Below are 24,699 nucleotides of genomic sequence, written 5' to 3'. Positions count from 1 at the left end.
CCAACTAGCATAGACGATGCATGTAGTACAAGTCAAGAAAGCATTGCCTTGGAGATGACCATAAGGATGATCTCTAGATTGAAAAGAATTTGACCCACATCCATTATCATTGACGAGTTCCCACACAAGCTATAGTCTATCCTAAAGTCATGGATGAGGATGCATATTTCTTGGACATTAGACTAGTAGAGCAGAGGCTTTGGCAACAATTACTGTACATGTAGTGCTATACTGGTTTCATGTCAAGAAGGCATGGGTTGAGAACCTACTACTGTAAGTATGTCTCATTCATTTCATTTACTATGCAGCACGTGTTCAAATAGTATATTATGTGTGGGTCGAGAACCTACTACCGTAAGTATATAATGCATGGGTTAAGAACCTTCTACGCAAGTATATCTCTCATTCATTGACTATATACAAGTTTAAAAAGTATATTATACAATGTCTTCGCTTACTTTGCATAGTCCTCATGCACAACTTGTGTCAAGTACCAAAAGAGATGAGGGATCACATTTACAGCTCCTTGAGTAATCTTATATACACACCTAGCGAGAATTTATTTGATGAAAGGTTTAACAAGCTAATTGTTTGATTATTTGGCACATGTGAATGTCTGATGATATGTGTATGATGGATGATGTGGCCAAACATGTATCTGGTGAAGGAGGTGGCCGAAATTTGGACGTCTTTTTTATTATAGTAATGCCGACACATCTAACTTAGTTGAGAGGCTATGGTAGTACATAAAATATACATTGTTAGATGCCAAGATAAACAAGTCTATTCTAGAACTCTTGCATGCGCTTGTGGGAGACTCTACTACTGGCAAATGACCGAGGGGGTATATTGTTGGAGTTCTTCAAGTAAAAAAAAGAGATAGGTATAAAGTAGACACGTATTATAGTAAACACATCTTATAATTCTCATTTTTTTGTTTTTGTTCTTCTACCTATTGATTTGTCTCCATCTCCATGTTTGTGTTTTGCAGGTTGACTCTTCATGCTTTAGCATTCGTGGCTCAAGCAAGCAACACACCTCGAGGTTAGCAGCATGCAGTAGGCAGGGGAAAGAATTTTGGGAAGGTATCAAGTAGATGCATCAACCCTACGAGCCATCAATGAGCCAACCATGTTGTCTAAAATGCAAAGCACAAGTGACCCATCTACATGGTACCACATGTCCATGCAATCAAATTATTATGATTGCACCCTGATTGGAGAAGTGAATGCAAACACCTATATGGGCTATGATTGCACCCTGATTGGACAAGTGAATGCAAACACCTATATGGGCTATGACTTATTATCAAATATCATTTATCCTATCTGTATGCTATTCTACCTATTATGGACAATGCACGTGAAATGGCATTTACCCTGCCATTGTTAGGAGTCCCACTACCACCAAATACTGAGTTTCACGATGGTGGAGTTGGTGATGAGGTTTCGGATGGAGACATTCACAGGGATAGATCTATAGAGATTCAGAATTGCTACAAAATCCTTCAAAAGATTGAGCAGGAGTTTCCCACATTTAGCACCCAGCAAAAGGAAGGAACCCTCAAGTTGTTTGAAAACTTCAGGGGACACCATGACGTGCATCTTTGGACCGAAGTAGAATGACATGCCAAAGGAGGGAGGCATTGCATAAATTCAAGCTAATGTGACATAGACAAGGCTTGGGCATGGGACCACCCAATGACTGATATTGGATGTAGAGGGAGATTAAACTAACCCGCTAGGCCTGCAAGGCTAACTTGTGTTTTGCGACGCAAGCATCAAGGTGGTAGAAATCGTGTCAAATTTAAAAAAAAGGCCTCATATTACTGTAGTCATCACTGTTGTAGCAAGACACTTATGTTGGGCCCCTTGGAGACTACCTCTTGTCACACGTGCCACACCCTACTTCCTATCTCGCAAAGACATGTCCCTCAAGACAGGTATAATCTTCTTGGAAGGCTTGTCAGATTGTGTGATCAGGTGAGCATGGGAGTGGTAACAATTATTGCTTGTATCTATGAGGCTCGACAGGAGGAAGAGAGACACTTTACCTTGAGCTTTGGAGGTGGTGGTGTTCTTGAAAAAGTGTATGCTTCAAAGCATAGGATCATGCTTCTATTCTAGTTGGCTGTGCTTTTGATGTGCCTTTCTTGTATTGAGCGCGCTAAAATTTCCAAGCAATTATATGCTCTAACAATCATAATTTATGAATAATAACTCTATGTTTATTTCCTAGCCATTCCGTGTACAATGCTCAGGTTTGCTATGCATTGGTTTACTTCACTGCAATGTTCACTGATGAACTATTGTTATTCTAACCACCTCTTGTAAACATACCAACCTCACATGTTATGAGATTTGGCAAGGATTGGACCTAACCTAGTTTACTTACCTTGTATAGGATTGAAGACAATATTGTATCTGCTATAACCACCCCTTGTACATGTATCAACTTGAAAATATTGCTTATTTGCTAGCCACCCCTTATAGATATATCTCGATCTGTCAATTAACACTATTCATTTGCTCTATACTTGGGCCTACCCCAATTCACTGTTCTCTGACCTAGTTTACTTAATAGGAACCTGGTTTTGTATATAGTCTCTTGGTTTACACAACACAAGTTTAGAGCATTTTTTTAATGCACTTTACTTAGCTCTACCCCAATTGACTGTTCTATGCCCTCCTTTCTTGCACGAAACACTGGTTTGCTCTTTGTATACATTATGATGGCCTATAGTAGACAATCCAAGGGATCGAACATTATATCACGCTGTAATTATACACATTGTTGGCCCATAGTAGACACATTGCCATGCCACGTTATTTTATGCCTTGTCATTTTGCGGCTCTCTACTTATATAGATCAAACATATTTCTCCTCATGCAAAGCTACATAGTAGGCCAAGCCACTAACGGGCACACCTGTGTGACTGCAGAGTTAACCCAAACACCCAATGAGCCCATTATACACTACATCATGTCACAAGCTAGTCAATTATCTTTTTTTTTGCTTACAACCACTTTTTACGTGGCCACCCAAGTACACTGTACAGTAAAACCAGCCACCCATTTACACTAGATCACATCAGGTGCATCTTTTGCTTATACACAAGGTGTCACACATCATAAATGCACCTCTACGCTTGTAGATTTAAAAAAAAACTTTGCCCTTATTTTTATAATGCGTCAGTGTTTTTGGTGATAAAGTACAACATAGTGATGTATAAAATAATGTTACTTTTATGGATGCTCATATTAGTTCTCAAACCTTACATCCTACCTCCCTTCTCCCCTTACTTCCTCCCTCAACAGAAGGTTATATAAGGGTAACATCAACAGAAGGTTATATAAGGGTAACATCAACACTATAAAGAGCCCCATCTCTTGTAGGTGGAAAAAACTATGTGAGAAAGTTGAAAAAATATAGTTTTTGACCTTAACTAAACCAATATCATCATCTAAAAACACATTGTGGAGTAAACACTCGTCTACATGCAAAAACACCACTCTACACATAAAATCTTCAATATGTTTGAAATCTTATTATAGATATTATTCCCACATGTTATTTTAGCTTGTCTTCACGTAATGTTTTATAAATAATATCTACAAATTCGTTCATTGCAATGTATATATGTAACATTTAGATAATTGTTTCACATAATATTGGGATTTTAGTGATGAGGTTGAAACAATAAACTAAGATTCCATTTACAAGAACATTATCTAAGACAAGTGTATAGAGAATGGGGCATTAAAAAATAGATAACAGAGTTAGACGTTACCTATTTGAAAATGTACATATATGAGAAGGTACAAGTCTCTAATTACCTATTTGAGAATGTACAAACCTACCATAAATACTTATTTTAGAAGGTATCGATGATAGAGATAGCATACGAAAGAGGTACAAAGGACTCCTATCACAATTGTTCAAAAAAAACCATTGTTAACTACTCTAACTTCCATGTCCTTTGTCTTTTTTCTTTGAGAAAGAGGAGTCCATGCATGTTTTTACTTTTGAGCATTTTTTATATACTTATAATACAAAGTTTCAAAAACTAAGTTGATTAAGTATTAAAGCATCAATGTGTATACCAAGCGAGTGATTCAACTAGGACCATCATATTAGTATATTTCACAAGAGTACCTAGCCACATTGGCAATCACACACATACACCTTTTGGTGGCAAAGAGAAAGGGCCCGCCATAGGTTCACAGAGGCATTCCACAAGTTTGTCAATTGTTGCATAGTCCAATTGCACATCAAATCCAACATCCTTGGGCCCTCCTTTCCTTTTTGCCTTGCAAAGACAGGTTCTTTTTTGAATGGTTGCCAACACTGCAACAAACAGTAAACGAGGTATAGGTGGCCAACACTGCCATTGAAAGTAAATTAGGCCACAAGAAGTAAATCAGGACACATGTGGCCAACACTGCCACCACAGACAATAAACTAGGCCAATTATGAAGAAAGAAAATACCCTTTGATGGGGAAGAATGGGGCTCCAATTCTTCCATAGGACCCTAAGCTGCCCCGCCACTGCACTGTCTTTTTTAGGAGCCTTAGGTGAGGGACTTTTAGTGAACCTGCTAGCCATGCTTGTGTTCGTGTTTTTAACATATTGGTCTTTGGAGAGGTCTTGTTTGAAATGTTTGCATTATATCGAATTTTAACATGCAAAATAGGGCTACGACTTGCCACCATCATTGATCGTAAACCAAGCCACTTATGTATGAAGAGAGTAAACTAGACTGAATTATGCCACTTATGTATGAAGAGAGTAAACTAGACTGAATAGGGCTACGACTTGCCACCATCATTGATAGTAAACCAAGCCACTTATGTATGAAGAGAGTAAACTAGACTGAATTATGCCATGGATAGTACCTATAAGATGTTGGCTTCATTCACCTTTCGATTTGCATTGTGTTGTAGAATACCTTTTCCTAGAGGCGGTTGGGACTTGTCTAACTTTTCAACAAGGGGCATCTCCTTGCCCCCTTTAGACTTACATGGTGTCATGGAATACCTTTTGCTAGAGGTGGTTGGGGCTTGTCCAACTTTTCAATAAGGGGCATCTTCTTGCCCCCTTTCACTTCAGTATCCACATGTTGAGCCCCTCCTTTACCTCTTCTCCCCATCTTCTTTGATGGGGAATCCTTTAGTGCCATATCTACAACAAGCAAAGCAAGAATTAAAGCCACAAGCTAGTCATATGCAATGCAAGAAATATTGGTCCAAGAAAGTAAACGAGGCACTAGTACAATAACCATTACAGTAAAATATTGACCAGCTGCCCTGAGTGGTACATGGTATCATACATTACATTTTGTTGGAGGCTTCCTTTGTGGCTTTTCAACAAGGGGCATCTCCTTGCCCCCTTTCACTTCAGTATCCACATGTCGAGCTCCTTCTTTCCATCTTCTTCCCATCTTCTTTGATGGTGGGGAATCCTTTAGTGTGACATCTACAACGAGCAAACCAAGAATTTAAGCCACAAGCCATAGGTAGTCAGCAGTCATTTGTAGTGCACGAAATATCAGCCTAAGAAAGTAAACCATGCACCAGTACAGTAACCATTACAGTAAAGTATTGATGAGCCACCTGAGTGGTACATAATGTCATACATCACCTTTTGCTGGAGGCTTCCTTTGTGGCTTTTCAAGAAGGGGCATCTCCTTCACGCCTCTGTCACTAAGGTATCCACATGTCCAACCCCTTCTTTCCCTCTTGTTCGCATCTTTGTTGGGGAATCCTTCAGTGCCATATTTGCAACAAACAAAGCAAGAAGGGGCATCTCCTTCACGCCCTGTGTCACTAAGGTATCCACATGTCCAACCCCTTCTTTCCCTCTTGTTCGCATCTTTGTTGGGGAATCCTTCAGTGCCATATTTGCAACAAACAAAGCAAGAATTAAAATCACATGCCACAGCCACATACTAAGACATAAAAAAATAAAGCTTAATGAATTGAATATTTGGATAGAAATAGAATCTTGGGATAGTAACTACGCTAATTCCAATTTCTGTAGAGTAAACCAGAGTAGCTAATAGTGGTGGGCATGGTGTCACATACAATACCTTTTGGTGGAGGTCTTTTCTGCAAGGGGAATCTTCTTTGTTCCCCCTTGCACTACACTATCCACATGAGCCCCTTGTTTCCCTTTTGTACCTGTCTTCTTCTTTGACGGGGAATCCTTTAGTGCCATATATGCAACAAACAAAGCCACATGCCATAACAACATACCCACACATACAAAAACAAAGCTTAATGAAAAGCATAAATGGTTCCTAACCTTTTGGTGGGGGAGATGGCTGCAAAGAGCATCTACGAGACGGGTAGTGGAGACAAGGGTTTTGGTCCTGTGTCCCCTTGTTTACCAGCTTGAGCACGTCCTTTCCCTTTTCATGGTCTCTTCTTTTGACCGCCACGAAGAGTTGCGTGCCATATTTGAGGAGAAATCATGACAAAAAAATAGGGCACACAGTAAATCGAGAAATAAAACCAGGCCATGCAGTGAGTGCAAAAAGATGCACAATTCCCACACACATAGTAGATGCGTGCACACAAACACAAACCACATGTTGTTGGCCCAGGGTCGAGTGAATGGATTGCGCTGCTGTGATGTTAGCAAATTCGCGTAAGCCTGGGTAGAGTTGTTTATGTGCGTTTGAAGTAGGGGTCTGGAGTTGTTCCGAGTGTTTGAAGCATATGCATTAGGTAGGTAGTGAGGGATGGTGAGGAGAACAATGGTGGGGATACGTGAGAGGTCTGCACAGACATGGCATGTAGAATTGCACGCGCTAGCTATGGGCCATTTTTTGGCATCCCCTTTCTGACACGAGTGTCGAAACTTGACAGGCCACTTTCTAGGAGCCCAACGTGTCAGAACGGGAGTCGGGCCTGGGGCTTCCACGCAAGCGATTCATGGCCATGGCTTCATTCAAGACACCGTGGCATATAGTGAGGAGACCCATTACACGTTGCAATCAATCATGCCTAAAGAAAGCAATTAGAACCACTTCTCAAGTTTTCGAAACCACAGTTCTTCAGCAAGATGGAGAAAAGGGTAGCCACTGGAAGAGAAGGTGGACCCCCCTTTTTCCAAGCCCCAAGAAGAGCAGAAAGATTCGTCCTCTGCTACCTACCTAATAAGCTAGGCTGCCTTTAAAGATTAAGCTTATCGCCAACTTGGGCCAGAGTGTGATTGCCGACGGTCGTTGATTAATACGATATTCTCTCTCTCTCTCTCTCTCTCTCTCTGTGTCTCTTTCAACTTGCTGTTCTTGGAATACTCCTCCGTCTCTATTAATTCCTCTAATTCCCATGCCTTCATTTCACCCTTGCTACACAGATTTGGATGAAGCTGTATGAGGACTAGAATTCTCATTTGTATTTCATCTCATTGTGCTGCTTAGATTGGACAAATCCTCAGTCTTATGAAGGTGTATAGCTGGTACCCGCAAGGGTTCCGGCCTGCACCATGTTCCTTCTGCGCAGGTTCGCAGGCAGATCGCACGATACTGATGCCAACGAGAAACAAGGTACTCCTCACGCATTGATTAAAACGGGCTTTTGATAATTGCATTACAGGATCCACGCATACCTGCTTACACTCTAACTTAATGATAACGACATTTTTACTCCTTCAATAAGGTGATAATTTACTCCGTTATAATGATGCATTACAGAAGATTGCAGGTGTTGCTTTGATAATAGTGGCATTTTGTATGTTTAGCAGATGGAAATTCGCAATGCACGTGCCAACTTAAATGTTTGTGTGTGTGTGTGAGAGAGAGAGAGAGAGAGAGAGAGAGAGAGAGAGAATTCTGTTAACATCTGCGGAATGCCAAAATGACCTATGAGCCTGAATACATATATGAAGAACATGGAGGTCTTATGACAAATCTGTGGTCCAATCAAAGGAACATCAATTTAAAAAAGGAAAGCTAAAAAGTTATAGTGTTCATTTATCACTTGAGTGAGTCCCATTGTACTTGGGCTAGAAGCCGGTTCTCTCAAAGCCAGAGGTGCAATGAGTGGTTGTCTGTGACTTTGAAAGGGAAGGGGTTGATATGTCATCTACGGTCATGTAAGCCGACTATCCACACACACATGCTGTTTGGGGGCATGGTAGTCCCCCTTGAAAAGGGGTCCTTGTGTATTGTAGCTGGCCACATCTGCCCACCACAAAAGCAAGTGCGGGGTGGAGATCACCATCCACATTGACGTAGGGAATTAAGGAATAATGAAATAACATGGCCACTAATCAAGCGGCATATGGTTCAACATTGGTGCCACCCGGTGTATCATATGGAGAAGATGATTGAGATAAAAGCAGAAGACATTTTCTGTTTGAGATTATTCTGACAAAATTTGGGAGCTACAAAAGTATTCTTCGGCTTTATAGGAATTTAAGGCAATTTCTAGATGGAAATCATACATTCGAGGAAAAAATTTGTATTTTGGGAAAAATAATGGAGAGATTTGGGAAAACTGACATTTTTTTCGGGGTGGAAATTTAAAGGAGCTTATAAATTTGAATGCAAAATTAGGGGAAACACAAATTTGGGAGAAGTATGGGACAATTTGAGAAAAACTTGAATTCTAGGGGGTAATGATGAATTTTGAGCCAAAGTTCAAGAGGCAACCATGTGTAGAGAACTTTGGGAATTTCACAATTTGGGGTTGTTAATTTCAGGAACTGAAATTTTGGTGGAACTCTATGTTTAGGGCACAAATTGTGGAAAAGTTTTAGGGGCAAAATTTAAGAGGGAACCATAAATTTAGGGTAAATTTGGAAAAAACCCTAACTCTCGGGAGAAATTTGGGTAAACCAACAATTTGGGGATGTTACTTAAAATAAAACTATAAATTTAGGGACAATTTTTAAAAATGGAGTTATTTTGGAATGGCACTTTGCTAGCATTCACTCTAAAATGAAAAATTATTTTGTGTACTACTCCAAAATTTGCTATTTTTTTTGACCCATGGGTTTTGTAGGCCATTTCGATTCTCGGCAATGAAACGTTTCCATTTCGTGTTTCAAAAACTGTTTCATTTTGGAAATAGAAACGGAAACCTTTCTTGCCATACTGGCTAATGAGGTTGTTGAGGTGGAGGTTTGCTTGCAGTTGGGGTGGCCTTAGTGGAGGAAGTGTCAGAGGGCATTGGAAAGATGTAGACCAATGATAAAACACTGAAGCTCCAAGAGAGAGAGAGAAAACAACAAAACGCTGATGCACTAATCCTCAAGAAAAGAGTGGATACAACCAGCCTGTAGGCGAGGAGTGGACTCTGGAGAGGTTGAAGGTGCTCACCAAAGTGATCAAGAAAGAATGATGAAAATTGAGGAAGAGGGTAGCATATATATACACGACATATGAGCTGGCCGATGGCCTCCTAGGCTCCTACACGACGTGAAAATAGGCATAATAGCCATAAAAAGGGTGGGCAACCCACATCAAAGGCCCATAAAAAAGGGAAAAAATATGGAAAAATTGGGGAAAAATATGGGGAACACCTGAGCATGGAAATGTCCCCCGTAGACACAAGAATAGCCACCAGCAAGAGATGATACATGCTAACACCCCCGGGGGTGGCCAAGACCCAAGGAGCTGCCATGAACGCCAATAGCTGACTGAGATAATCCTTTGGTAATAAGTCTATAGCGTTGTCCTGGGGGGGTAGGACAATACTCAAGGATAATGTCTCCCTCTAAGATCCGCTCTCGCACAAAGTGTTACTGGATCTCTCTATGCTTGGTCCACGCATGAAATACTAGATTCTTAGCAATAGCCAAGCAACTCTGGTTGTTGCATGAGATAAGGGTAGGGTGCTGCTATCGAAAATTGATCTCCTCAAGTAGCCGCCGCAACCAAATCACATCACAAGCAGCCGGAGAGGCGGCTCGATACTTCGCCTCAATTGTTGAAAGCACCACCGCAGGCTACTTTTTACTCATCCATGAAATGGCTCCAGATTCAAGAGTAAAGCAATACCCTATAGTAGATCGTCGGGAATCCACATCTCTAGTGCAGTCGGAGTCCCTTCAGCCACGTAAAGTGCCCTCCACTCCATAGAAAATGCCAAAATCCTTGGTACCTTTCAAGTATTGCAACACGCGGAGTGCTGCTTGTTGCCAATGAGTGTCCAAAGGTGCCTGCATGAAAGCACTGAGAGTTTCCACCACAAATGCACAATTAGGCCGTGCGTTGAGCATGGGGGAAGTGATGGGCTTACAACTGTCATCCTGAAAGCCTCTAGCAGCTCTGTAATATACCATTGTTGAAAAATGAATAGGCCATTCCAAGAAAGAAGTGAAGCAACCCAAGATCTGTCATCTCAAATTCCTTACTGAGGGCAGCCTTTGTCTGAGCATTGTGCGCTGTATGGGTGTTGTGATGATCAAGTTGTCCACATAGAGAATGATAAGAGATTTGCATCAGTCGCCGACTGCTTGAAACCTGTTTGTTGAAAGAAAGAATCAATCTTCTCATACCAAGCCTTGGGAGCTTGTTTTAAACCATACAAGGCCTTTTTCAGCCTGTAGACATACCTTTGGAGCTAGGAATTTGAAATCCTGGGGGCAACTTTTTGAGAATAGCCTTTGGCCACAAGCTGGGCCTTGTGCTTATCCAGAGTCCCATCCGATTTGTACTTGGTCTTATAGACCCACTTGACACCAATCACCTTCCGCTTTGCCGGTCTAGGAACTAGCTTCCAAGTCTGATTCCGTTCAATAGAATCAAGCTTTGTTTCCATGGCCTACTTCCAAGTCGGTTTGAAAAGTGCCTCCCTAATATGAGTAGGTTCCGAGTCCTCCAGGATGCGTGACATCAGAATTGACGCCCAGGTTCTCTTCAGATAATGTTGTGGTACGCAACTACTTCGATTGACGGGGACCCCTTGCTCCAGGTGAAAGCAATCGTGTTACCCAGAGTCCCGCATACGAGATCTCCCCTCAGAAGTCGAACCCTGCTCCTCAGGTGTAACCTGCTGTGGAGCATCCACCGAAATCTTATCCTCCTCATCAATGTCGAATGATTCCTCCGCCGGAGGTGCTCGAGGATGTGCCGGGTCAAGTCGAGGAAGAGAAATAGGAGGATCTAGTGAGGAACCAAGGAGAGGCTGAGTCGAATCAGCCCCTGAAGATGAAGAAGCCCTCTTTGCAATGGGAGATGAAGTCTCATCAACCACCACATCTCTGCTAACGATGATCTTCGAGGTTGCAAGATTGTAGAGCCGATAACCTTTGGATTTTGAGCTATAATTAACCAAAATATGGTGCTTGGACTTAGCGTCCAGCTTTTCCCTGTCACCATCAGGTACATGAACAAATGCATCTGATCCAAAAATCCGAAAGTGAGAAACCTCAGATTTTCTTCCGAGGTAGGCTTGAAAGGGGGTCTACCCTGGAACAGCAGTAGTAGTAGGGGACCGATTGAGAATGTAAACAACAGTAGCAACTGCCGCCGCCCAAAGCTTTTGAGGAAGACTTCGATGTTCCAACATTGCCCGAGTTATCTCAATCACCGTTTGGTTCTTCTGCTCCGCCATGCGGTTCTCTGAAGGAGTACTTGTGTTGGCAAACTCCCGTTGAATGCCATGTAGCTCCCAATACTGGCTAAACTGGGGAGAAGTAAACTCGCCTCCTTTGTGGGCTTGTAATGTTAAGATCGAGTGTTTTGATTATTTCTCCACCAAGGTTCTCCATGTTTGGAATTTGTCGAAAGTTTCATCCTTTGATTTTAGAAAATAGGCGCAGGTATACCTGCCAAAATCATCAACCAAGAGAAAAACATTTTTAGTAGAACCAAGAGACGGAGTGTGCATGGGGCTGCACAAATTTGCACGAACCAATTCTAGAGGTACCGGAGCTTGCCGTGTAGCCTTCTTTGGAAAGGCCTCCCGATGTTGTTTCCCTTTGAGACGAGAGTGACAAGGGCCCTCAAGGGTGCCAACATTTGGTAATCCATCCACCAGTTGCTCCCGAAAAGCCTTCCGCAAGGCCTCCAAATGAAGATGTCCAAATCTTCATGGATTTACCCAAAAAAAAAAGTGTGTGTGGAGTGCGTGTGTGAGAGCATATCTTGATACAGAGTTCTACACCCACTATTGGGCACTGATGACGTTAGTGGGGATGTCGTAGTATGTAGTCCATACTATGCATAACGGAGTTGATAGTTATATAGTCTTGTGGGTTGACTACCATGAGTATATAACATGCACGTTCCTAAAAGGTGAATTTGGGCATGTTCTTGGATTCATCTAGGTATATAATTCAGCCGTATATATTAGCGGACATGGAGATTTCACATTGTGAAGTTTTCGTCCAAGTTGCGGCCAGTTGATATTGTGGTAATTCTTTCTATCTTTAGCGGTGCATTTGCCTATCAACTACTTATTTGTTGTACTAAATTTTTCTATTTGCTACTTCTCTTAGTGCTAGGCTTCATTATGGCTGAGTCTGCCGTGCATCTCCGGAGGTTTGACAGAAACTCAGTACGAAGGGCTTTGTGTGAATATATGCTCTTATGTGTGTGTGTGTGTGTGTGTGTGTGCGCGTGTGTGAGAGCATATCTTGATACAGAGTTTCACACCCACTATTGGGCATTGATGACGTTAGTGGGGATGTCGTAGTATCTAGTCCATGAAGAACATGTGGTGCAACCCGACAAGCGGCCCCGATATCTTTGCTTCTTCCCTCGCTCTGGTTGGGTGTTTCCGATGCATTTTGGTGGACTGTTTTGCTACTGCCCAGCCTCTTTCTCTCTCAGATTTGAGAGGGGGCTGATTGGTGCTCGTGCCTTGCTTTGTTGGAAAAGTGCTTGAGAGGAGTCTTGGAGTGCTGAGATTTGTGTACTTTGTTGCTGTGGATATGGCTCCCCCCTTTACAAACAAGTATGACAAGTTTGAGGGAACCAACTATGCCCATTGGAAGCTGAATATGCGGATCTGGTTCATCCATAAAGGTTTATGGGAGATTGTTCAGGGTAGTGAGAAGAAGCCCAAGCGTCCTCCAAACTCGAGGAAGTGGACAAGGAGGTCTCAGTGGCTGTGTAAACTCTTTCCAGTGCACATCAAGTATGGTCCAAATCGGAGGATCTCTTTGCTCGAGATTCATTTATGTGGGTAGTTACTTTGCAAGGGAAACTCTACGGTCTGTTATTTCTTGTTGGCAGTTCTATGCAAGTCGTTCCTCATGAAGGCCAAGGTTATCCATGACTAGTTACTTCAATGGGTGCTGCTTTGTCCTTTGCTCAGTTGGTTGCACTTATCCTCACCAAGCTTTCCCCGGAGTATGATGTGGTTTCTCGAGCTTTGAGGTGCCAGGTCACAACCACTCAACTGGATTTTGATGACCTTAGCTCCCTTCTCTCGGAAGAAGAGTCCGTCCTCTTTTCTTAGGGTAAGATCAAGGTGTCTCCTAATAGTTCATATTAGGCACTTACTTTAGTTCATAAGAAAGGTCGGAGTTGTTGCTTCTCATGGGGGAAGAGGACATCTATCGAAGGATTGTTTGTCCAAGAAGAAGGACAAGACCAAGGGCAAGTCTTCATCTCAGAAGAAGGGCAAAGACATGACATAGGACAGTGATTCAAATATTTCTAGTAGCTCATCTAGGGCTCCTAGGGTGATTGCGGCTCGGGAGGACCAAGATGGTGTACTTCTCTACTATACACGATGTCTTCCCCCATGTGCTTCCAACCAGAGGAAGCTTGTGGGTGGGAGAGGGGACTGGTAGTAGCTTCATTTTTTGGTGCATGGGAACTGCGAGTCGGAGTTCCAAGCATTAAAATCTGGTAGGACAAGGTCATCTTTCCTGCAGCAGAGACTATGGAGAAGATCTGTTCTGAGTTCATTGTTCGAGGCTTTTGGGACGTGATGTGTCACATTCCACTGATGGGCGATAATGGGCGCGGTGTGTCCGGTAGCTCATCATTCTATTCTTGGAGTTCACTGCAAACTGGTGTGGGAATTCGGAGCCAAGCAAACTTCAAAGTTCTTTGCTGATCGTGGTGGCATTGTGTTTCGAGGAAACAAGTTGGCGGGTGCTCTCTCCGAGGTGATTCCGGTATCTGTAGTACTAGAGGGTCCATGGTTGCGTCTTCATTAGCGTATCTTCTTTAGAATCTTGCACACTATGAGTTGCAGAGGGGGTGTTAGAATATTGTGCATCTCAGTGTATTGGGGTTTTTCCTATTTATTAGGTTTTCTCCATTTTCTCCTTGTTTAGTAGGTCGTGGAGCAGTTGGCCAGCTCCTAGGGGCAGTTGGCGATTTCCCTGCTTCATTACATTAGGCAGCTCCTCAAATTCACTTGTAGCATCCAATACAAGCATAGTGCAACATTCCTTTGCTAGCTATTGCCATTGTAATAAACTTTACGCTATAATAAAAGGCGATCTTGTCAACAGTCTCTCTCTCTTTCCTTGTCTATGCTTCCACTTGCGCATACTCCAACAACAATAGGGGGAACAATTGCTTGAGCAAAAGGCTTTGATTTAGGCCTTGGAGAAGCGACTACCTTTTCCAAATTCCTCTTCACCCATTCTCCCCTCCTTTCCCTCACCAGTTCTCACCAAGACTCCTTTCTAGATCTTTACCTCGCTAACTCCATTGCAGAGTTAACGCAACAGTCCCGTGTTTTACATGACTTACGGGTACGGGAGTTTGAGCTTCAGTGTGGGTAGTAGCTCACGTTGCCGCATAGGAGGAACAAAGATGACACGCGGAGTGTGAGTGTTTCTTGAAGCTCTTGACAAAAGGACAGTATGGCCACTTCTCCACTTATCTTCAAGAGAAGGTGAATTTTAGTAAGTATAATGGTAAACTCGATCCCACATCTTTGTATTCTTGGATTGATTAGTTTGAAGCTTACTTTGTTGCTGGTATAAAGTCTGATGTGGAAAAAGTTGTGTTAGCTAGTTGCTACGTAGAAGGGAAAGCTATACATTGGTGGATACATTGGGCCCATGCCAATTTTCAATTTGGGGTTTTGCTACATACTAATGGGGCTAGTTTGTTACCAATCTTAAAAAGTGGTTTCTACTGCCTCATTGCCTTGAGTGACCTAAGGATGAGTTCAGGGGATTGTGCCAGAACACGCAATCGGTCCTCCAATTTGCCAATAAGGTCACTCACCTGGTTTTACAGTTGCAAAAATCCGAGGAGGACTAGAAAGGGCAATTCCTGTATCGTTCAAGCACACAAATGCAATGGGATGTGTGTATGTTTGAACCACTGACCTTGAACGGGCACTAGTGCTTGCACAAAGTGCCGAGATGAAGTACAATAGTGGAATGCCCAAGACTTCCTAGCCCCCAATGTCCAAAGCAGCTCTTGCTGGTGGCAAGGGCGAGAACCAAGTTGGGTCTTCCCCAGGATAGAGTATGGGAGCCTCTAGCTCCAAGAACTCGACTAATGTGCTAAAACTTATGTTGGAATTAGGGTTGCAGGAATGCACACACAACTTCAAGAAGATGAGGAAGCTTGAGCACAACACAGTAGTGTATTATGAGTGCCAAAAATGAAAGATAACAAGCCCTAGAAGATAATGGGCGTATATACAATGCACGGGGGAAAAAACCTCCTAGTGAGGGAAAAAGTGCCCCGGCGGTCCTAAGTGTGTTCACACACATCACTACTATAATATGGTAACAAATCCCCCCTGGAGTGATGCGGTGAACAAGAGCTAGCACTCATGTATAGGGAAGTGTCTAGCTATGTGGACGAATCCACAAAAGGGAGTAAGCCCAAAGCTTTGCGAAAAGCTTCGAACTTCTCACGAGGCAGAGCCTTTGTGAAAAGGTCTGCAAGGTTATCCTGTGTTGGCACATAAGCCAAACTGATCTCTCCTGCAGAGAGTCTCTCCCTGACATAATGGTAGTGCACCTCAATGTGCTTCGTACGAGCATGGAACACTGGGTTCCGCGCAACTGCCAATGCGCTCTGACTGTCAGTGAAGATGGTGGTGGCAGATGGCTGCCCAACACCCAAATCAGCCATAAGGCGTCTGAGCCACACACACTCAACCGTAGCTGTGAAAGCTGCCCTGTACTCAGCTTCACAACTAGAAGTGGCCACAGTAGGCTGCTTCTTGCTCAACCATGATATGCATGAGCTTCCAAGCATGAAGCAAAAACCACTCGTGGACACGCGTGTGTCATAACAACCAGCCCAGTCAGAATCTGAAAAAACATGTAAATCTGGCGGCAATGATCCCCCCTTGGGATAAAACAACCCAAGATGCCGAGTACCACTCAAATAGCGAAAGATACGCTTCACTGCCTGCCAATGCTTAATGCCTGGGCTATGCATAAATCTGCTCACCTGGGAGACTGCAAACTGAATGTCTGGCCTCGTAATGCATACATAAATGAGGCAACCAACAGCTGTCTGATAGAGTGTGACATCAAAGTGATCTCCAGCATCATGAAGACTCAACTTCAAACCTGTCTCCATTGGAGTAGCAATAGGCTTGCAGTCTTCAAGGCCAAATCTCCGCAACAATGTTTCAATATACTTTGTCTGACACAAAGCAATACCTCCATCACACTGCTTAAATTGTATCCCCAAATAATGATGCAAATGCCCCAAATCTGACATCTCAAAAGAGGCATTCAAATCAGCCTTAAAATCAGCAATATGACTCTCATTTGGTCCTGTGAGCAGCATGTCATCGACATAGAGAGCAATGATTAGATGTACACCATCCACACGTTTAACATACAAAGTGCTTTCTGTTGGACTATTCTGAAACCCATGTGCAGTCAAATATGCATGTATTTTTTCATACCAAGCTCGTGGAGCTTGCTTTAAACCATATAAAGCCTTTTTTAACCTGCACACTTTGTTTTCCTGCCCTCTTTGAACAAAACCACGAGGCTGCGATACATACACCTCCTCATGCAAATCTCCATTTAAGAACGCAGTCTTTATGTCCAGCTGATGTACATTCCAACCATTATGAGCTGCTAATGCACAGATGCTACGAACAGTGGTCATACGACATGTGGGAGCAAAAGTCTCATCAAAATCAATGCCCTTCTCTTGAGCATAACCTTTTGCAACAAGCCTAGCCTTATGGCGATCCACTGTGCCATCAGGCTTACGCTTCAATTTGTATACCCACTTAGTGCCAATGGCCTTCTTGCCAGGGGGCAAGTCACATAAAGACCATGTACTATTCTTCATAATAGCATCGTATTCTGCTTGCATAGCAGCCATCCAATTTTCTGAACTTTGTGCCTCATCAAATGAAACAGGCTCACTTTCATCGCACATACTAGAAACAGCCAATGCATAACAATCTGACGCATAAGAGGCACCATGAGAGCCAGAACGAGTGCGACTAGACAAAGGGGCATCCAACTTGCTGTCACGCAAAGTCTGCACCAGCCATCTAGGCATGTTCCTAGAGCCCTCAATCTCTTGTCTCTCATCCTCAAGTGCATCATGCACATCTGCATCAGATATAGGCTGATCTGTGCCATCATTTAAAACCTGCATAGGCTGAAAAACTGCCTCATGAGGTATTGCACTTGACTGTGCACCACTGAAAAGAGGCAACAATGTATCATAGACATCACGTGAGCTGATATCTGTCTCCTTAGTACATGAAACCAAGGGCTGAACTGCATCTTCCACAAATACAACATCACGGCTAACCAAAATGCGCTTTGTCTGTGGATGATACAAACGATAGCCTTTGCTCTCAGCACTATATCCAACAAAAATACATTTGACAGCTTTGTCATCCAATTTTCTGCGATGTTGCACAGGCACTAATGCATATGCCAGGCAACCAAAAACACGTAAATGGCCAACAGATGGCTTGCGGCTATGCCAAGCCTCATATGGAGTGACAACCTGTAATGCTTTGGTGGGACACCTGTTTAGTACATAAGTGGCACACATGACAGCCTCAAGCCAAAAACCATGTGGTAGACTTTGACTCTTAACCATACATCTTGCCATTTCCATGAGAGACCTGTTTTTTCTCTCAGCCACACCATTTTGCTGTGGTGTATACGGCACTGTACATTGGTGTTTTATCCCACGCTCAGCCAGAAATGCATTAAATTCTGAAGACATATACTCCCCCCCTCGATCTGAACGGAGGGTGCCCATCTTACTTTCTGACACATTTTCAGCCATAACCAAAAACTGTTTGAAGCACAAAAACACTTCGGACTTTGCCTTCAAAGGATATACCCATGCATGCCTGGTAAAATCATCAATGAAAGTCACGAAGTAAAGGTAGTTTCCAAATGATGGAGTTTGCATGGGACCACAAACATCACTGTGAACAAGCTGCAATCTGCGTTCAGCTCTCACTGATCCATCTTTGGGAAAGGAAGCACGCTGCATTTTACCCAATATGCAGCCCTCACAAACATGCTTGACAGGTGCCTCAAGCTTAGGCAAAGAAGACACCATTTCAGATTTCTGCAGGCGCAGCAAACTTGCAAAATTCAGATGACCAAAACGTGCATGCCACAGTTTTGCATTTGAAATAGCCTGCGTATCCATAATAGCACATGCTGAATCCTCTACACATTTGCCATCCATATTGAGCTTATACAGCCCTCGACATAGTGAACCAGATGCTACAATGATGTCACCACAAGAGAGATCATGAACAGTACATCTGTCATCCACAAATTTTACAACCAAACCTGTTTTGGCAAATGCGGAGACTGACAGCAGATTCTTTTTGATCCCTGGCACATACAATGCATCAAAAAGTGTAAAGGTGTTGCAATTTGCAACATTCAGCACAATCTGTCCAACTCCTTTAACGGGATAAGAGGAGTTATTGGCACAAGTGACAGTATTCCCTGTGGGAGCAGACTCAAGGAAAGTGAATAAACTGCGCTGCGAGGTGATATGCTTAGTGGCACCACTGTCAAAGTACCATACATCTGAATCCACTGCAGACATACATGTGTCATGCAAAGATGGGTCATAACTGCACTGCGCATTGAATGCCCATTCTGTATCTTGAACAACATTAGCAGATTCATTGTTAGAAGGAGAGGCATCTGCAACAACAGCCATACCAGCCTCTTTCTTCTTAGCCTCTTTCGCAGCCAGCTTAGGACACGCTTTGATGACATGATCATTTCCCTTACAGTACTTGCAAAATGTCTTCTGTTTGTCACCCTTCTTCTCATCTTTGTCTTCCTTCTTTGGTTGCGCAGCATTTGCAGATTTCTGCTTACTAGAAGAAAAGCCAGCTTTACCTTTCCCGCTTCTCTGACTAGCAACGAAAGCTTGATCTGCGACACGCATAATATTCCTGTTTTGCCTTGACTGGTCTTCTTGCAGCAAAACAGAAACTAACTCCTCAAATGATAAGGCATTGGGATTGCCTTTCATCATCAAGCGAAGAGTGGAAGCAAAACCCTGATAAGAATCTGGTAGACCATTCAAAACAGTCTGCACAAGTGAACTGTCTGACAGGATTTCATCTGCAGAAATGAGCTGCTCTTTGAAATCCTTGATCTTTGTCAAAAAGCTATCCATAGAATCACCTTCGTTCATATGCTCACTCTCCAACTGTTTTCGGAGGTAAGCAACACGAGCCTCATTTCTTGCCTGATACAATGTTGCAAGTACATCCCAAGCATCCTTAGAAGTCCTGCAGGAGCGAATATGTGGGATAATGGTACGTTTGACAGACAGCGCAATCAAGGCATGAGCCTGCGCATCTCTACCATCCCAACGAATCTGCTCTGCTGAAAGTGGTGGTTCTCGAACAGCTGCTACAGCACTTGTGCCTGCACCATCATCAACAGTACCTGTTTCTGATGTGTTTGCAGCATTCCCAGCCACAATAGGACGTGCATCAATACCCTGCACAATGTTCCATAACCCCTTTGCTACCAATACATGTCGCATCATATATGCCCACAATGGATAGTTGGTGCCATCCAACTTATCCTCAGCAGCCAACATGCGGAATACATCATTGTTGTCAGCCATGGCCAATGACTGTACTACTAGATGTAAATGCTGTCTGTAAGAGGTAAACCTGTATGAAATCGACCTGTGCTATGTAGCACAGCCCAAAACAGACGAATGGGCACCTGTCCTGCAGATTTTAATCTTGACAGAAAATCTGCACAGTAGGACGATTTTGCCTGCGCAGTACTTGGAATGCAAAAACGGAGGGCGAAATGACTTCAGATCAAAATTCTGAAACGAACAAGCCCTACGGGCTTGCCCACGGCATATACTAACCTGCAGACGCTCGTGAAACCTCGTCGCAATCGGAGGAGATGAAGCGGCAGGTGCCGGTGATGCTGCCCGGGAGGAGGAAGCCTGCTCTGATACCAATTGTTGGAATTAGGGTTGCAGGAATGCACACACAACTTCAAGAAGATGAGGAAGCTTGAGCACAACACAGTAGTGTATTATGAGTGCCAAAAATGAAAGATAACAAGCCCTAGAAGATAATGGGCGTATATACAATGCACGGGGGAAAAAACCTCCTAGTGAGGGAAAAAGTGCCCCGGCGGTCCTAAGTGTGTTCACACACATCACTACTATAATATGGTAACAACTTAGTCCAGACCAGAAAGCACAAGCAGGCACGACCAGTGGTAGGCTCAGCTAGGATGAGTAGAACCAATACAAAAAGGAGGTTTGATGCTTTTATTGTAATACAATAGGGCATTCTTCTAGGGCGTGCCCCTAAGAAACCCCCTGCGTAGATCACACCACTAGCATCGATTGCTTCAGTGGTGAGTCAGGCTTCCTCACAGTCTACCTAGGATGCCACTAGTTCTTCAAATCCCACAGTAGGCACCATTGTTAGCTGGGAGCTCAAAGATAAGCAGAAGGGCACCCATGATTCGGAGTATGAGCACAATGAGTTGCTTAAGACCTTTGATTACATAAGTGGCCAGAGGGTGTGATCACGGAACAGGCTTCTCGGCGGGCCCGTTTCCCACTTACTTCAGTAGACAAATAGGTTGAGAGATTTAGCATAGAAATGTCCGCGAGTATCAAGGTTGATCCTCATGGTGCTAAGTTAGTCATCCATGGCATAGAATTTGTGCGAGATTTCATGGTTGCCCTGCTTATAGGAGTAGATATAATCTTAGGGATTCGATGGTTTCTCGAATTTCACCGCAATATTGATAGGGAACGGCACACTTTCGAACTTTCCTGTCATTAGCCACATGTAGGCTAAAGGCGCATAGGGTGCGTTGATCTATATTCAGACCGTCCAAAGTGTCACTAGTGCTTTAGAGAAGTACTGGGCCCTTCATGACCGATTTCAAAAGATTTTCCTTCTGGAGAAAGTCCCTCCCAAGCTTCCTTCGTTTGATCACAGAGTTGATCTCCTTGAGGCTTGGATCCCTCGAGTAAGTTTCCATATTGCCTGAGGTAGGCTATGGCATGGGAGTGGACCGCCAACTCCAAGAATTGTTGCCGTCAGGATTCATAGGTTCTAGTGTGTCTCTGTTTGCAGCATTGATCCTTTTTGTCAAGAAAAAGGATGGAACAAGTTGACAGTCAAGAGCAAGTTCTCAATGTCTCGGATTGACTATATTCTAAAGAGGCTGAATGGAGCCAAGGTGTTTTCGAAGCTTGACCTAAAGAGTGGATACCATCAGGTACAGATTGAGGAAGGGGAAATCCCCAAGACTTCCTTCCGCACTTTGAGTTTGTGGTCATGTCCTTTGTCTTGACGAACGTGTCGTCGACATTTAACTGCATGATGATGTGTGTGTTCAAGGACTTAACTGGTAATGAGCTTTATTTCAATGAAAAGAAATCGGAATTTTATTTGTTTGAGGTACATAAGGTGGACGTCCGATTAGATCCCATTGGAAGATTCCAGAAATAGCGTACGATGTGCGGTTGTTTGTGGGGATTTGCGAGGTGTACTCTATCCACGTCGACAAATTCTTCAACCTTTCGGCAACTCACATAGATCTGCTCAAGGGTGTCAAGATCCGTAGGCAACGCATCTGCACGATCCCTCGCGGACTGCAGGCTTTCAAGGACCTCAAGGTTACTTTATCAGAGGCCCCTTGTTCAGCTCTTGCATCGTGGGATGATATATTCTGTCAGGAGCTAGAATTTACAGCCAGAATTCTGTCATGCTACTCATTCAATAAAGCAAAAACACCTTACGTGGTGGGGGCCATTCAAAGGGTATTCGGGACCCAATGCTGTATATTTGTCTTCTTTCTCTCTTTGCTCTCTTATCTTCTCTACATTGTGCTATTCATCTCGTCAAGAACCAGGGGCTGAAAGTATTTATCAAAGTATAATCCTCGTCATTAAGCTTCCACATGTTACAATATCAATGCCAAACAGTATAAGAGCTCATGTGGGTGTGATAATCCTCAGCCATCAAGAATGTCCAGCATAGGAGAGTCAGTGACTCACATGGCTCGTCATGTCCACCGCTGTTTTTTGGAGGGGGATGTTCCTGTGGGGCTGGAGGATCTCCCGAATCGTGTTGAGAGGATTGTGGTGGACCAGGGGCCGGTGGATATCAAGAGTGGTGTAGCTGTTGGGTGCGGTCCCGATTACTATAAGAGGTATTACTCCAAGAAGTCATGTGGGGTGGGGGGCGGGGGTGTTAAGCTAGTGATGGTCAATTGTGAGTTGTTCCAAGGCTGGGCTGAGGAGTGAGCATCAGGTATAGACCTAGACATCTTTGGTTGGGGAAGGCATATCATCTCGGAAGAGGCAATGAAAGTGTCCTCCCGACCAATGCCCTTTTCTCTCTCTGTTTCTAGTGTAAGGTGATGGGAGGAGACCTGGATCTCTCCAATTGCGATCTGCATGTGTTTTTGTGAAGTATCCTGGCCTCTAGATGAGTCCATCTGCTGTGACCCTCCAGAGATGATCCCGGTAGAAGTGCGTCTTCGTGGGAATCTTTGGGGGCACCAACCATGAGGTGTGGATATGTAACCTAAGAAGATCAGACAGCATGATCCGGTTAATATTGTGGTAGGTGAGCTGGAGGGAGGGGGCGTCTAGGCTGTACTGAAAGTGTGTATGTAACCTAAGGAGATCAGACAGCATGATCTGGTTAATATTGTGGTGGGTGAGCTGGAGGGAGGGGGCATCTAGGCTGTACTGAAAGAGTGGTAAGCGGTCCATTTGGAGCCCCTGTGTGAGCAATCATTGGATGACCCAAGCATACCAAACTCGGTCGTGCCCTGATCTGCAAACTATTGGACAACACGAGAGAAAGTCTCGGTAACTTGTGGCTAGCCATGGCATGGAGGCGATGGATGTATGCCACGGTCTGAAGGCTGCTCCAAGCTCTACTAAAATGAGAAGATATGGCACCGACGGCTTGCTCCTTATCGTTCTTCAGAACATCATGACCTGTAACTGCTCAATCCTCCTTCCCAAGGTCTGGCCTCTGAAAGGGACTCCATACAGCACCACCCGGGCTACTAGGGTGCCGAAACCATTCCTTAGGGCTAATTTCCTGGAAATGTGTCTGATAACACTGCCTCTCAAGGAGGGCAAGTGTTGTGTAATCTCTCATGAAACGGCCTCGGCTGTTGGCTGCATGGTGAAAATCGGGCCAGAGAAGGTGACTCTTTAATAGAAGTAGAAATGCGACAATATCCCCCATGTATGTGAACTGATGCCTATAGGCTACTGGTGAGAGGTGTTAAAGATCATCATCTTGGTCCTCCCAAGGTTTACCGTGAGGTCACGCTGCCTATAGAAGCTGCAGAGTGCATCCAAGTGCCTAAGAAAAACTTCCGCTCAATCCGAGATCAGCACTCTATCATTTGCATACAAAAGGAGGGGATCATGGTGCCTGTTGGGGGGAACATGTGCCCCATGAGTTAGAAATCTCATCAATTCAGAACCCAAGCAGGGTTGGAGTGTCACATGCACCCACGCAAGCACTGAGGTGCTATGTGTCACACTAGCTCATTGTCAGTGCTATATTTTGTATAGCACTGACTCCATTGTGAGCCATAGTTCAGGACATGTGAGGCACGAGCTACATAGGTCTTTTTCAAGCCTTAGGTGTAAGTGTTTTTCCCTTAACCCACTTGGAGAACGATCACATGAAGGTCATCCTAGCATAGGAATCAACAGCAACCATATAGATGCATTTAGTAAGCATATAATGCATGAGCATATGATAGCCTTATTGCCAGCCTAAGGGCCTTGCACATGGGCAGCCTGAGGGCTTTGCACATGGGCAGCCCATGCATAGTTGTTACGAGGCGCGCCTCTAATAGTTTGAGGCGTACGACTTCCTGATGATCGAGGTGTCCACTTTTTTTAAAAAAAATACTGGTTTGAGTCTTTAGACGGGGGCTTTAAGGGCCCAAGGCAGCCCCTCTCTCACACACACTCTCTCTCCCTCATTCTCTTCCTCCCTCCCTTAAGCCTTTCTCAAGACCCAAAGTTCAAAGTTCAAACTTCGAACACACTAGGATGATGATGTTTTTTATACCCACTTTTGGAACTACCAGTTCATTTCATTTTACTTTGTACCCTTGAATCTTGATAATGTATCCAGATGATGAAGATGGACTATTTTGGTCTCATAGGTTATTTTGGCCTTTTGTAGACGTTTAATACAGCTTTCTTTCTTTAACACACACTCTCTCTCTCCCTCTCTCATACACATCCTCTCTCTCCCTCCCTCAAGGCTCATACATACATACTCTAGTCTCTC

The 24,699-nt window shown here is 43.7% G+C and overlaps 1 protein-coding gene across 3 annotated transcripts in view; it reads left to right on the top strand.

Moving 5' to 3' along the window:
• Positions 1 to 6,991: 6,991 nt before the first annotated feature.
• The window catches only part of LOC147615127 (uncharacterized), a 122,641-nt gene continuing 104,933 nt past the window's right edge, over positions 6,992 to 24,699 (top strand). Inside the window, exon 1 of one of the 3 annotated variants that reach the window (XM_086779114.1) lies at positions 6,992 to 7,553. In XM_086779114.1, the coding sequence (XP_086635240.1) occupies positions 7,493 to 7,553 (61 nt within the window). In that variant the 5' untranslated portion in view covers positions 6,992 to 7,492. The remainder of the gene's footprint in view (positions 7,554 to 24,699) is intronic. The other 2 variants (XM_086779115.1, XM_086779113.1) reach the window with 2 other exon arrangements.

Source organism: Cibotium barometz, chromosome 40 (genome assembly GCF_041138505.1).
Source record: "Cibotium barometz isolate CiBa-2024 chromosome 40, ASM4113850v1, whole genome shotgun sequence".
Lineage (NCBI taxonomy): Eukaryota > Viridiplantae > Streptophyta > Polypodiopsida > Cyatheales > Cibotiaceae > Cibotium > Cibotium barometz.
Note: the sequence above shows the minus strand (reverse complement) of the source record. Positions and strands in the feature narration are given on the sequence as shown.